The 12,870-nt window shown below is 27.8% G+C and overlaps 1 protein-coding gene across 1 annotated transcript; it reads right to left on the bottom strand.

The window, feature by feature from the left end:
• Positions 1–1,895: 1,895 nt before the first annotated feature.
• Positions 1,896–7,011, bottom strand: Ppp6c (serine/threonine-protein phosphatase 6 catalytic subunit). The gene is made up of 7 exons (NM_001162845.2): positions 6,775–7,011; positions 6,618–6,713; positions 6,346–6,553; positions 4,973–5,052; positions 4,794–4,899; positions 4,556–4,717; positions 1,896–2,261 (listed from the first exon to the last, which is right to left on the bottom strand). Exons 1-7 carry the CDS (start codon positions 6,841–6,843, stop codon positions 2,071–2,073), a joined length of 912 nt encoding a protein of 303 aa, NP_001156317.1. The 5' UTR covers positions 6,844–7,011; the 3' UTR covers positions 1,896–2,070.
• Between the last annotated feature and the right edge of the window lie 5,859 nt (positions 7,012–12,870).

Below are 12,870 nucleotides of genomic sequence, written 5' to 3' on the forward strand. Positions count from 1 at the left end.
AAATTTAAGTTACATAATAATACATTATTTGTATACAGGAGCAGTGTTGTCCCAATACCTGACCAACAGTTACAATCTTAATAGGGCTTCCAATTATTTGAGCTTACAATTTACTGATAACTTAATACGTATGATAATTGATGGCATCAAATTGTATTATAATGAAATAATAATAAATAATATTTTTTCTGTATATATTATGTAAAAATTAGTTGTATATTACTATATTAGTTTGTGCTCAAAATCATTGAATTGATTTTTAAAAATCAAAATCAAAATCGTTAAAAAAAATATTTTAAAAATCAAAAATCAAAATCTTGTCAAAAATGATTTTGAAAATCAAAAATCATGATTTTTATTTTTATTTTTGATTTTAAAAATCGTTTGATTTGAAATCATGCCCGTCTCTGGTTATAGAGATTATAAAGCTCCTTAGCACTGTTACATACAGTGACATTTCTATTTGACAATATTTTCGATTTAACAAAATATTGTTGCTGACCAAACCAAATAAGAAGTAAATTATTTTAATTATATTTAACTAATTTCTCTATAACACGTAATGTGGAAGTATCACAGTATAAACTTTATTATATAGTTAATAGTTATAATGTGACAACTGACAAACCTATAATCACTTAAAAGTTAAGGTCTTTGTAAATATCTAATGTAAAAAATATATACGTATTTAAAATTTTAATTTAGATTAACTTATTCTAGTTTAGCTTAATATGTATCATATACTTTTATTTAACGAACTATAATAGTATTTACTATACATATATTTTTTTTTTTTTTTAAGAATTAATTGAACTGTTTAGAAACTCCAATTTCACCAATAAGAAGCACAACCTCAATGGTGAATTGGGCCAAAAAAACTTTATATTTATTTTTTTTTGTATTCAACATAATGTATTTATGTATATTATTTTTTGGCCAATAATTAATAAACTTATCTTATCTTATTTATTTTTTTTTAAATGTAGTTATATGTTATAACTATATTAAAGGTTAACAATCATCTACTTAATCAACTTCAACTTATATTGTTATCGTTGTGCTGTTACCAGTGCTGCAACTAGGTGTATACTTGGGCAGAGCGGATCACAGATTTTACAGTTCATAATTAAACAGTAATAAGGTGGTATTGATGGGGTGTGGAATATAATAATCTTTGATTTTTATTTTATTTTCACGTGACATTATGTTGGCAATATGTTTAAAATCATTTAGAAAAACTATTAGGTTCAATTCTTTGACAATTGACCAGTAGTTTGGATACTGGTGACGGTTGTATTAAAAATCTAATTTATGGATTACAACAAACCGTTAGTCTAATTTTATTATGGAATGACTACCCAGACTATCCAAACAATATAAAACATACAATTAATTGAGATTGATACGCACTAGGTGTCTAGGTCTCGTGCACTTATTTTAATAGTATGTAATTTGTCCTAAGCTAACTATTAATAGCAATATATCAATATTGTATTAAAATATTAACTATAATTAATATTATAATATAATTGGAAATAAAATCAAATTTAGTTAAAAAATCAACATTTCTATTTTTTTTTTTAATTAAAAAAATAATTTAGCAATTTAAACAATACAATTAATGATTACAAAATAACTTAATGTCATAACATCAATAATAATCTTTTTACTATTAAAAACATAATTTTCACAAATATTTATTATATAATTTTTGTTTAATATTATCACCATAACATTTTATAATACCAATAACTCAGGAAACTGTGCTTTAAATGAGTGCATCATGCAACATACTAGTAAGTTGTACTCATAATTCTAACATAATAATATGGAGTAAATAAATTGGATAGGTAAAAGGTAATATTTTAGTGATCATTAAAATCAACAAAACACTGTATTTTAAAAATAATTAATTTTAATGAGTTTTTGGATAATAATTTTATATATCGACAATTTGACAAATAATGTTTGCTGATTTTCAATAAAAATAAATTATATAATATAAACAATTAATTATCAATTTCTAAAGAAACTTTATTTTAAAATTTATATCCTTATTAGATTTACTTATCACAAAAAGTAAGGGGTTGCAGCCTTATCTGGAATAACTCGTTGTTCGTCAGGAACTGCATTAAACAATATTGGTTTGCGATCATGAACTGTAGAAAATTCCATTATTGATGCAACGTTACCACATCGATAACAGTAGTTAGGTGCTGACCAAACAGTTACAAGTTTATCATTAAACATGTATTTATACCCTGCAAAATAATTCCATTAAATACATTGAAATATATTTATTTAAATTAAATAAGTACCTAAATACAGTAGTGATAAAAAATTATAATGGTAGTCAAGCTCATATTAAAATATTAAGCACATTCTGATGACTCCAATGTTTATGAGAGAATAATAATTTTATTAAGGTAATAATAGTTTAAAATTGGAGCTTTAAAAAAATGTAAATTAGCGCTTATTAGCATTGATTATGTCAACTACCAGCTGACCATTATGCAATCATAGTTTTTACGGTGATCATAAGAGTAGTTAGGGTAGGCAATTGACTTCTCTGTGAATATTTTTTTAGATGTCCAAGATTATAATATGCATAAAAGATATTAGGTTTTGATTCGAAAAATAAAAGATACTTATAATAAGGAACAGATTTTTTATGCAAATACATATTTATGTTGGCATACATTTTTTGAAATTTGATGAGAATTGTCCCTAATTTAGATCATTCTGATTAAAATAACACTAATTGCATTTTGCATATTTTGCATATTTCAACGTTATTACCTGATTTTGCATATTTAATACATATTTGAAATTTTATAGTGCATACTTTGTTTCATCTAATATTTTAACGTTCACAGCCACATAAATTTACCTTTTATCAAATTACTTATGAAAGTGGCTAATAATTTACTTATTATTAAATTAAATTAAATTAAATAATAATATAGACTATCCGTTTACAATATTTATAACTATACAATTATGACTGGTTGTCGAAGAAAAATTTTTTAGATAAGACAACTTAATCAGCCAGTGCAATAAGGTAAAATATGAATTATATTTTTTTTTCACTTTTTATTAAAATGAATTAATAGTGTTATTGGCGAAGAACAAAATACCATATTTAACAATGTTTTTTTTTTACATAATTTTAAATAAAATGTCTTTGATTAAATGTTAAGTACATATTTTGTACCATATTATTTTATTTTGTGCATATAAATTTGTTCCCTACTTATGTACTAAATTACTCAATAATATACTAAATTAACAGTTAACATTCTATTAGGAAAAAGTATAGCAGTTATAAGTTTTAATATATATATATCTTATTATATTCTTGGTATGGGAATGGAGTTGTAGTGACTATTAGTTGTATTCAGAATAAGATTGAACCGTTTCCCGCATGCAGACTGAGCCGCCTAACAGTTTCTGACCCCCATGCGATGGCTATGTGTTCTGTGATTGGCTGACAGTCATTGCCAGCCGTTATCAGACGCCTGTGCTAACACTCTCACCGATGTCCGGATTGTAGTGGGGATGCATTGAAAAAACATATTTTGGTCGGCCGAGTGGTTCAATCTTATTCTGAATAGAATATAATATTTACTTGAAGTACCTCATAATATAGTATATTTGTAAATAGTTTGAAATATTATTCTATTTTATGTGACATTGCAATGAATATCTTATATGATTCATAAGTGTGTTTTATAATAAGGGTGCTGAATGGTTGAACTATGTTACCTTCCAGAATAGTTGTATATAATAGAACATAAGAATAAATTTTAATATATAATAATACTTATATACTATTATTTATGACTACTTTGCCAGTAATGACAGTATACGCAACACACAAATGATGGCAATATAATATTGTACACATTGTAGTAATATAGTGTAATAAACAAAATACAAAGACAGTGCTGTAATTAGGATTTTTGGGGCCCTGGACAAAGTCAATGTATGGGGCCCTGAGGTCTTTTTATAATGATGGTGATTTTTTTTTAAAAAGATTAAAAATATAATGTGAGGGCCCACCACCCTACAGTGACCAGTGTATTGTTATTAAAATATAACTACACTTTAAGTGTTCTTTTTGTTATTATAAATATTAATTAAAGCTTTCCACACATAAAGTAACTCAATAACAATAAAACACTAAAATAATATAATTTTATAGATAAATATAGATATTATTATGGATAAATAGGGGCCCCGTTCTTCGACAACAAATTAGATAGCATAATAAATTATAAAAATAAATATTTTTATTTAATATATTTGATTCAATTTAAATTTTAAACATAGATCACAATGCAATTATTTTAAAAATTAAAACAGATGCTGGGCGCCGCCGGGGCCCCTGAGCCAATGATTAAAGGCCTTATACAGGAGCATTGCCCCGGCTGCCCCTGCGGTTGTTGTGGCAATGTACAAAGGTTCAACTTAACAGAAGGTTTACAATGATTGTTGTGATTAGGCAAGAGAAGAAATCCATTTATATCAAATATTAATAATATTAATGTCATACCTTCATTAACCAATTGATGTGCTCTACAAATTAGCTCCAATTGATTTTTTTCCATAAATTCTTCAGTGACTTTAGACCCAAATAACCAGCCTGCTCCGCGTGGGCTAATTGTCCATTTTTCAATGTCTTCTGGATCAGACCATACTAAGTCGCAGAATGCTCCTAAAAAAAAACATCAAATTAATAAAAAATTACAACTTTAAAATTAATCTTCTATTACATATCATTTTTGGATTACCTTTGTATGGAATTTCTTGATTACGTTCTATTACTCTGATTTGATCTAATGTTGAAATATCAGGAGATAAACCACCATGTACACAAAATACTTCTTCGTCTATTAACTGTCAAAATCATAAAAGTTCAAAATATTTAGAACTGCGATAGGTTTAATTAATTGATAAAAATAAATCATACCGCTGCAACAGACAATAAATCAAAAACTTTACAACATTCTTTCCATACATTTGCATTTCCGTACTTGTTCATACATTCATCTGAAAATTAAAACGATATTTCACATTATAAACATAGTGGTAAATTTGACTATTTTAAAGTAAGATTTAAAATTTAAAATTTATTTTATTTATTTTACAAGCTGTACGTACACTGTATACATTACATAATATGTGAACTCAAGCTCAAACAAGAACCCAAGTCCCTAAGGAAGTATTATGTTTTACAAGTAAGTACATTTAAGTATTAACATTGAAAGTATTTCCAGTTCATCTGGAACCAAAATGCAAATTCCTAAAATAAATTGTGACTGAGTCTTGAGAAAGTGCACAAAATTATGTACAAATAATTTAGACTAGGGTGTGCATCTAGGTCAACTATACTTTGTTTGCCGAGAGAATATGGTTACTTCACGCATAAAACTGGAGCCGAAGACTTGTGATTTGGGAAGTTGCGACAGGGTAAGAGTTCAGGGTTTTGGTTTCTGCGCAAATACATTCTTTCACCAAAATAAGTTATTATATACTTGAGTATATTATAACATAGGATTTTTTGGAAAACAAAAGTACCTACAACCTACATCTAATTAATACATAAATAAATATCATATGCAACCTCTTTATACAGTTACAACATTAACTTGATATGTTAAAAATTGTATTCAATTATAGATTAGAAATTCAATGTATAGTAAACAATTTTATTGATTACCTATATTTAAACAGTTATAACATAATGAATGGTTTTAAAATTTATTTTTATTTTATTAAAATATATTCATATACCTAATCCAAAAATTAAGAGTCTATTTTACTTGCACTAATGAGCAAGTAATTATTTTAAACTTGTTTGTTTCATGTCCATATAATTATTGTATTATTAAAAAACTAACCAAAGGATGCATACAAGCTATATATTTTAACATAATGTCAACTTAATTGTTTAGGCATAGATTGAATAGACTATATAAAGCATAATTTTATTAATTGGATAACCAACAATTTGGATTTCATAGTATTGGAGCTATTATGAAATACAAAACAGTTAATCATCTAAATAATATATATAGGCATTGCTTAACAAAATGTGTATGTGTATGACTATGATATTAACCAATACTCAAAATAAGTGCAGATATACATATTTTTATAAGCTTATAATAATACAATGACATATATATTAAAAATAAAGATTTAATAACAGAATTATAAGTATTAATATCATTTTTTTTGTTGTTTTGGTTTGTTATTTAAACGTATATACCTATTTCTAAAATGATGATTATAAATTTAAAACTTAGATAGGTAACTGTTAATTTAATTCTGAATACCTACCATAAAATCCGTAGACTTGTGTGATTTGTCTTGATTCATGATTACCTCGAAGTAATGTGATGCGATGTGGCCATTTGGCTTTTAGGGTTAAAAGTCTAGTCAAAGATTCCAGGCTGTAGTATCCACGGTCAACAAAATCACCCATGAACACATAATTGGTGTCGGGGACTTGGCCTCCATTTCTAAACAATTCTTCTAAATCGTAAAACTAAAGAAAATAACAGACATCGTCAACAATGAGACCTCAACACACGACGTATTGCAATATTTACTTGTCCATGGATGTCCCCACAGACTGTTACTGGGGTGCTGACCGGCTGGATGTTAGCTTCTTCAATCAACAAATCGCATACAATCTGACACAATTTCTAAACAAACATGACACATGAAATTAATACCGGTTAAGAATTTGTATTATTAGAAACTTACCTTTAAATCGTTTTCTGGCAAATATTTGCACTGTTTGGCGATCTCGAACCAGTTTTCCCACTCGGGCATTTCAAGTTTTTAAAAAAAAAGTTCCAATACTGCTAGATTACATTAGTTGTCACGAACCCGACTCAGGTATGTAGTACAAATTATTTCCCGAAGGGGGCCCCGGTCCCGGATCCGTTATTCAAAATGTTATAAAAAAAAAAAAAATAAAACAAAATAATAATAATAAAACAATATTTTCAATGACTTTTTATCATAATTACCCTTATCTTATTTTTTTTCAGCGCGTACAGTGTTGTCTAACATTTCGTAAGAAAATATTTAGTCAAGTGCGGTATCTATCTGTGTGATATCTACATTTGGTATTCTAAAAAGAGACCACGATGTCGCGATGGCAGTTGTAGCCTGTAGGCAAACCGCAAAAGCGTCCTAAGGCCAAGACATAGAGCAATAGGGTAAGGAGGTAAATACGAGTAAAGCCGCGTGAGCACTAGTCAAAATGTACGTTGTGCGTACAAATTTCCCCACACACGATCCGTTGGTCCGTGGATTTTTTGCAAATATTTGTTGCGGCGTAAATTATTAAACAATCTAAATTTGCTCAAATATGGACGCCCCTTAAGGTGAAACTGTGTGTCTCAGTGTCTGGGAAAGACCGAGGGGATCCGTATTGGGCTAGGTTGAGGTTCTAAACCGGCGTTGTTCGTAGGTACATTGCATAAAAACGAAGAACATTATTATAAATTATAATACCTGTAGTACTATTGACGGTGTGGGGCAAGTGTATCACTCGCGTGAATTGCGCATTTGATAGATATTAATAAATACTACCAAATATTACTTGGTACATATTATATCTTATACCTATTCCTATATCTTGTCATATATCTTGGCCCGTGGATTAAATCTTAGGAATATCTTAGGTTATAATAATATAGCTAAATAGGCAACAACTCCAGCGACTGGGCGTACTTTATTGGGCCAATATCTATTATCTATAACTAAGATATTGAGATCTATATCTTAATTCGTATTATTGGATAAAATATTGAGTGCTTTTGCTATACCTACCAGATGAAAGTCTGCAATCAAAATGTCAATATTACAATTTTTTTTTATTATTATTTAATTTATTACGTTTAAAACCAAGATGTATCAATCCACCTTGTTTAAAATGTTTCAACATAAAGATAACATGTTAATATGTTATTATAAGTTTGATAAATGGTTTGCATTGTAACTATTTGGAATCGCGGAAAAAACGACACGAAAAAAACCGTCAGGTAACGTCAAAAATGTATTTTTATCTAAAAATCACAATCGTGATAAAATAATGGCACAATATTGCTATAAATAATTTGATGAAATATAAAAATTAAAGTTAAAATTATAAATAATAGTTTTTAAAGAGTGGGTAAGTGGATGTCGCTCTGCTGAATAGTAGGTTACAAGTGGGTCACTGTACTATGGATTGTATTAAATTTGAATTCAATGATATCATATAATTGTATACGAAAAACGATTCTGAGAGGAGATGGTTTGTCAGTCTGGATATTAGATTCTGAGTGAAACGATGAATGTATTAATTTTACAATGATGTGTGTTTTTTTTTTATTTTTATTATTTTTTTTTTGTGTCTGTCATCACCTTTTAGGACAGTAAAAATGCTTAGATTATTTTCAACAGTATCTTTTCTGATAGGAAAGTGAATCTAGTTGGTACTTTGGGAGGTTAAAAGTAAAAATGTCCCAGTAGTTTTCAAAAGCACCATGAAACACAAGAAAAATTAAGGAAAAACGGGAATTTTTATGCAAAATCGATTTTCTGTATCCTTAAAACAAATTACCGTATAGACATGAAATTGTCACAGGTATTTGTAATCGCATTTTCTATACATGATAAAATTTTCAAAATATTTTGATTTGTTTTGAACTGTTTACGGACATTTTCAGTTTCCATTTTTTTTAGTTTTTTTTTCTATAAATATCAATAAAACTTTATTTATTAGTTAAAAAACTTGAAAATTTAATAGAAGGCTTCTAGTATATTGTTTCGGTGGCAGATGAAAAAAATTAAAAATTAAAAAATTGAAAATTCCCAAATTATTTTATAGCTAAAATGTATAAAATGTTCAATTTGTGTAGCTATAAGTTTAAAATTTAAAATAAGGTTCCATGTACCTATATATAAGTATTAAATAGTTCAGTTATCACTGAAATAGCCAATAGCAAGGAATCCTAAATTAGACCAATTTGTCCATAATAGCTTGGATAATAAACGAATAAATATATGAAGAGAATTTTTTCTCTATCTGCAGTTCCATGTGCAACATATATAAAACCAAGCGGTAAATCCATAGACTTTATACTAAACTATACCTATACGTGGGTACAATGTTTCGGATAAAACGCATTATCGTTAAATCGTTTTTTCTTATATGATTTTTGAGGAATTATTGAATAAAATCATCTATTATGTAAAAACTTAAAGGCTTAAATTTTTATTTGAATTTAAAAAAAACAATTGTAAATCTAAATGGTTATTAAATTGTTTTGAGACGATATTTTGATATGTCATAGATACCCTCATATATTATTATTTTCCATCATTTTTTGTCGGGCGATTTTACTACTCTATAATGTCCATATGCATGAATAGTCAAATTTTGACTTGTGTGTCACATAAATTGTCTATGCATACGGTCATACGGGAATGAGATTACTCAAAATTATATGAAAATAATTTCACGTAAACCAATTTTGTTTTGTTAGGGATCCCAGATTTATTTTTTAAAAATATGGTACATTTGAAATTTGAAATTTTTAGTTTTTTTTCTTTAAATGTCAATAAAATTGTGTTCGTTGGGTAAAAAAGTTTGAAAATAATATAATACAAGGCTCCTCATACATTGTTACAATATCAGTTGAAAAATATTAAAAATACATAGGCACAATTTATTTTTATAAGCGTCTGAGGAGTAAGTGAGAACACTTAAAAAAACAAAGAACTTACCACTGACCCAAAAAAACCCACAAAAGAATAGAGAACGAATTTACGAGCAACGTTGAAAAAAATTAAAAATCCATAGTCAAAATTTTTTTTTATAAGCATCTAAAGTTCAAATATTGACAAAATACGTAAAAATGACGAAAATTTGCAAATTATTTTGAGTTAGAAATGCATGTAAAATTTTCTTTTTAAATCCAAGATTTGAAAATGTAATACAAGATTCCTCATAAGTTTGTCTACCTTTTTCAAAAAAAAATATCTTCAAGCAAGTCAAATTAAATGTTTATGAGTGTTTGAAATTCATATTTTTACAACATTTGATATTCACTCGATTTCTCATGTTACAATTTTCTTATTTTGTTGTAATTAAAAAACGAATGACTATAGATACTTGAAAATTTCACTGAATGTTTATATTACCATTTTCTATACACGATAAAATTTTTAAAATAATTTGACACTTTTTGAGCTGTTTACAGACAATGTCAGTTTTCAATTTTTTTAGTTTTTTTTTCTATAAATATCAATAAAGTTTTATCTGTTTGGCCAAAAAGTGTAAAAATTTAATACAAGGCTCCTGATATATTGTTACAATTATGGCAGTTGAAAAATATTAAAAATACATAGGTTCAATTTTTTTTATAAGTGTTTAAAGATCGAATTTTAACAAAATGTATGAAATTTAAAGTTGAATAATTATTTTGTACCTAGTTAAAAATTTATAAAATGTTCAACTTTTATATCCAAGAATCGAAAATTTAAAACAAGATTCCACCATAAAATCTAAAAAATACATAAGCACAGTTTATTTTTATAGTCATTTTAAGTTCAAATTTGGATCAAAACTCGCTCTGGTAGAAATTTTGTATACAGGATAAAAAAAAAGCAGGTAAGTGGATATCGCTCTGCTGTACAGTAGATTTTATGTGGGTCATTGTATAATGGATTGTATTAAATTTAAATTCAATGATATAATATGCATTGTATAAGAAAAACGATTTTGAGCGGAGACGTTTTGTCAGTCTAGATATTTTATATTGTTATTATTTATTTTATCACTGAAGTTGAATTAATATTATAATATTATAATCCTTTATTCGATTCTATGGTGATAGATAATTTATCACTGATAAACAAAGCGTTAGAAATTAAAATCCCATTTTTAGCGTTTTTTCGTAATTTGTCGGTGGTTTTTCCCGTGGGATTAAATAACTATTAAGAAAATCGAAAAATGACCTGTTTAAAGTACCATTTTTATCCAATTTGCTAAAAGATAAGGTACTATATGTTGAAATCGAAGCACTGCTTCTGGTAGAAATTTTGTATGTAAGATGTTAAAAAAAAAAAATAATAAACACCATTGTAAAACCACTAGATCTCTCGCTCCTCTCAGAATTTATAACCTCAAATATTGAATAGTATATGGTACTTATATAAAAAAAAATTAACAACAGTCTTAAAAATCACAAAAATCATATAGTATATTATTATGCTATAGCCTTTAAAAAAATTGGGATACCTCTCTTTCTTTCAAAAAATCACAATCATTGTCCTTGATGTTTCATTATAAATGTATATCCTTTCCAACAAATGTTGTTCCCACCTTTGTTGGACTTAATAACCTTCATGTTTTACAAAAAATTACTGTTATATACCACGTATTCGCGTCGAAATGTAACTGACACAAAAAGTATGGATGTTTCAGTTTATATCGATAGACGATAATCCTATCACAGCTAGTTGTCCAAAGTAATACATTTTAAACCTATATTATACCCAATACGGCAATACTCAATAGGATTTTACGTATAATTTTGTGTATATTTATATATCCTATCTACGAAAGTTATTTGGTATCGGTTCGATAAGACGCTGAGACCCGTAATTGCTGTTATACACTATATTACTTATTATAACTTATAACTTGGTCGTTTTTTATCGATTACCAAATACACTAACCTCTTCTATTCTAAGCCCCCTTTGTAGATTTTAAAAATCTCACGCCCCCCCCCCTACCACCAAAAATTAAAAAAAATTATTTTACGGACGTCGTGGTGCCGTGGCGGCATAACACGATCAAGTACCCCGGCGAAGATTATGAATGTTTAGTGGCTATTTACGCTCATATTTATCTGCATATCTTTATCTATACTAGCGATAACCGGCCGTTATTAATTTAAAATTTTTTTCCTGCATTGTAAAATACAAATAATTAAATAAATACAAATTTTACTTCACGATGCTTCCGCCTCCCCAGCAGGCAGCAATGTGTACACACCTCCCAGAGTGGACGTGCCCCACATGTTGGGAAACATTTCACTATTATAGGTAACTATAGTGGTAACTAGGTACACTAGGTACAAACTACAAAGTATACTTACCTATTAGTAGTAACTATAGTAGTATAAAGTATAAACACTATAGGTATATACAGATAGTACATTTAACTTACCACAATTTAATTTTTAAGATTCATTGACTTATAATTGCTTTTAAATTCATAATAAGAATATATCCAGTATCAAGACGAGTCAAGCTAGACAAGTTCCCAATACTCTAGCTATAGTAGCTGGCCTCAGCTCTGTTGTCAGATTACTCAGATTTCGTTAAAAAATTAAAATATATTTTGGAAATATTTTATCTTTGATTAATGATGAAATAGTAGTTATAATCGTTTTCAATCGCAATCAACAGTTTTTCGAAAATATAAATATTATATTATAATCAGGGGCGGATTTACCCATAGGCCACCAAGGCACGCAAAATTTATTGGGGCGCAATTTTTTAGTTAATTTTTACTTTTTAGTTTTTCATAATTTCATAATTTATTATATTTACCTAAATTTATATTATATGATATTAATTTTTTTTTGTATACAACTTGCATGAAAAAGGAGAATGGCTCTCGTAGCCCCGTCGCAGTAACGTTTTAATTCATAAGCTATAATACCTAACCTCGCAGTTTGGGTTCAATCCTGCTACCAGCGCGTGCCACGGCTAGAGGCTCGATATCGGCACTCGCGAGGCAGTTGCCCATGACAAAATAAATTTTGTCATGCAGTTGCCTATGTTAATGCATGG

Source organism: Acyrthosiphon pisum, chromosome A2 (genome assembly GCF_005508785.2).
Source record: "Acyrthosiphon pisum isolate AL4f chromosome A2, pea_aphid_22Mar2018_4r6ur, whole genome shotgun sequence".
Lineage (NCBI taxonomy): Eukaryota > Metazoa > Arthropoda > Insecta > Hemiptera > Aphididae > Acyrthosiphon > Acyrthosiphon pisum.

Bases quoted from the DNA above. Each gene is read 5' to 3' on its own strand.
- Ppp6c (NM_001162845.2), bottom strand. From the start codon at position 6,843: ATGCCCGAGTGGGAAAACTGGTTCGAGATCGCCAAACAGTGCAAATAT. The intron at 6,714-6,774 runs GTAAGTTTCTAA...ATGTTTGTTTAG, and splicing joins TGCCAGAAAACGATTTAAAG to AAATTGTGTCAGATTGTATG. The intron at 5,053-6,345 runs GTAGGTATTCAG...TTTAATTTTCAG, and splicing joins ACAAGTCTACGGATTTTATG to ATGAATGTATGAACAAGTAC.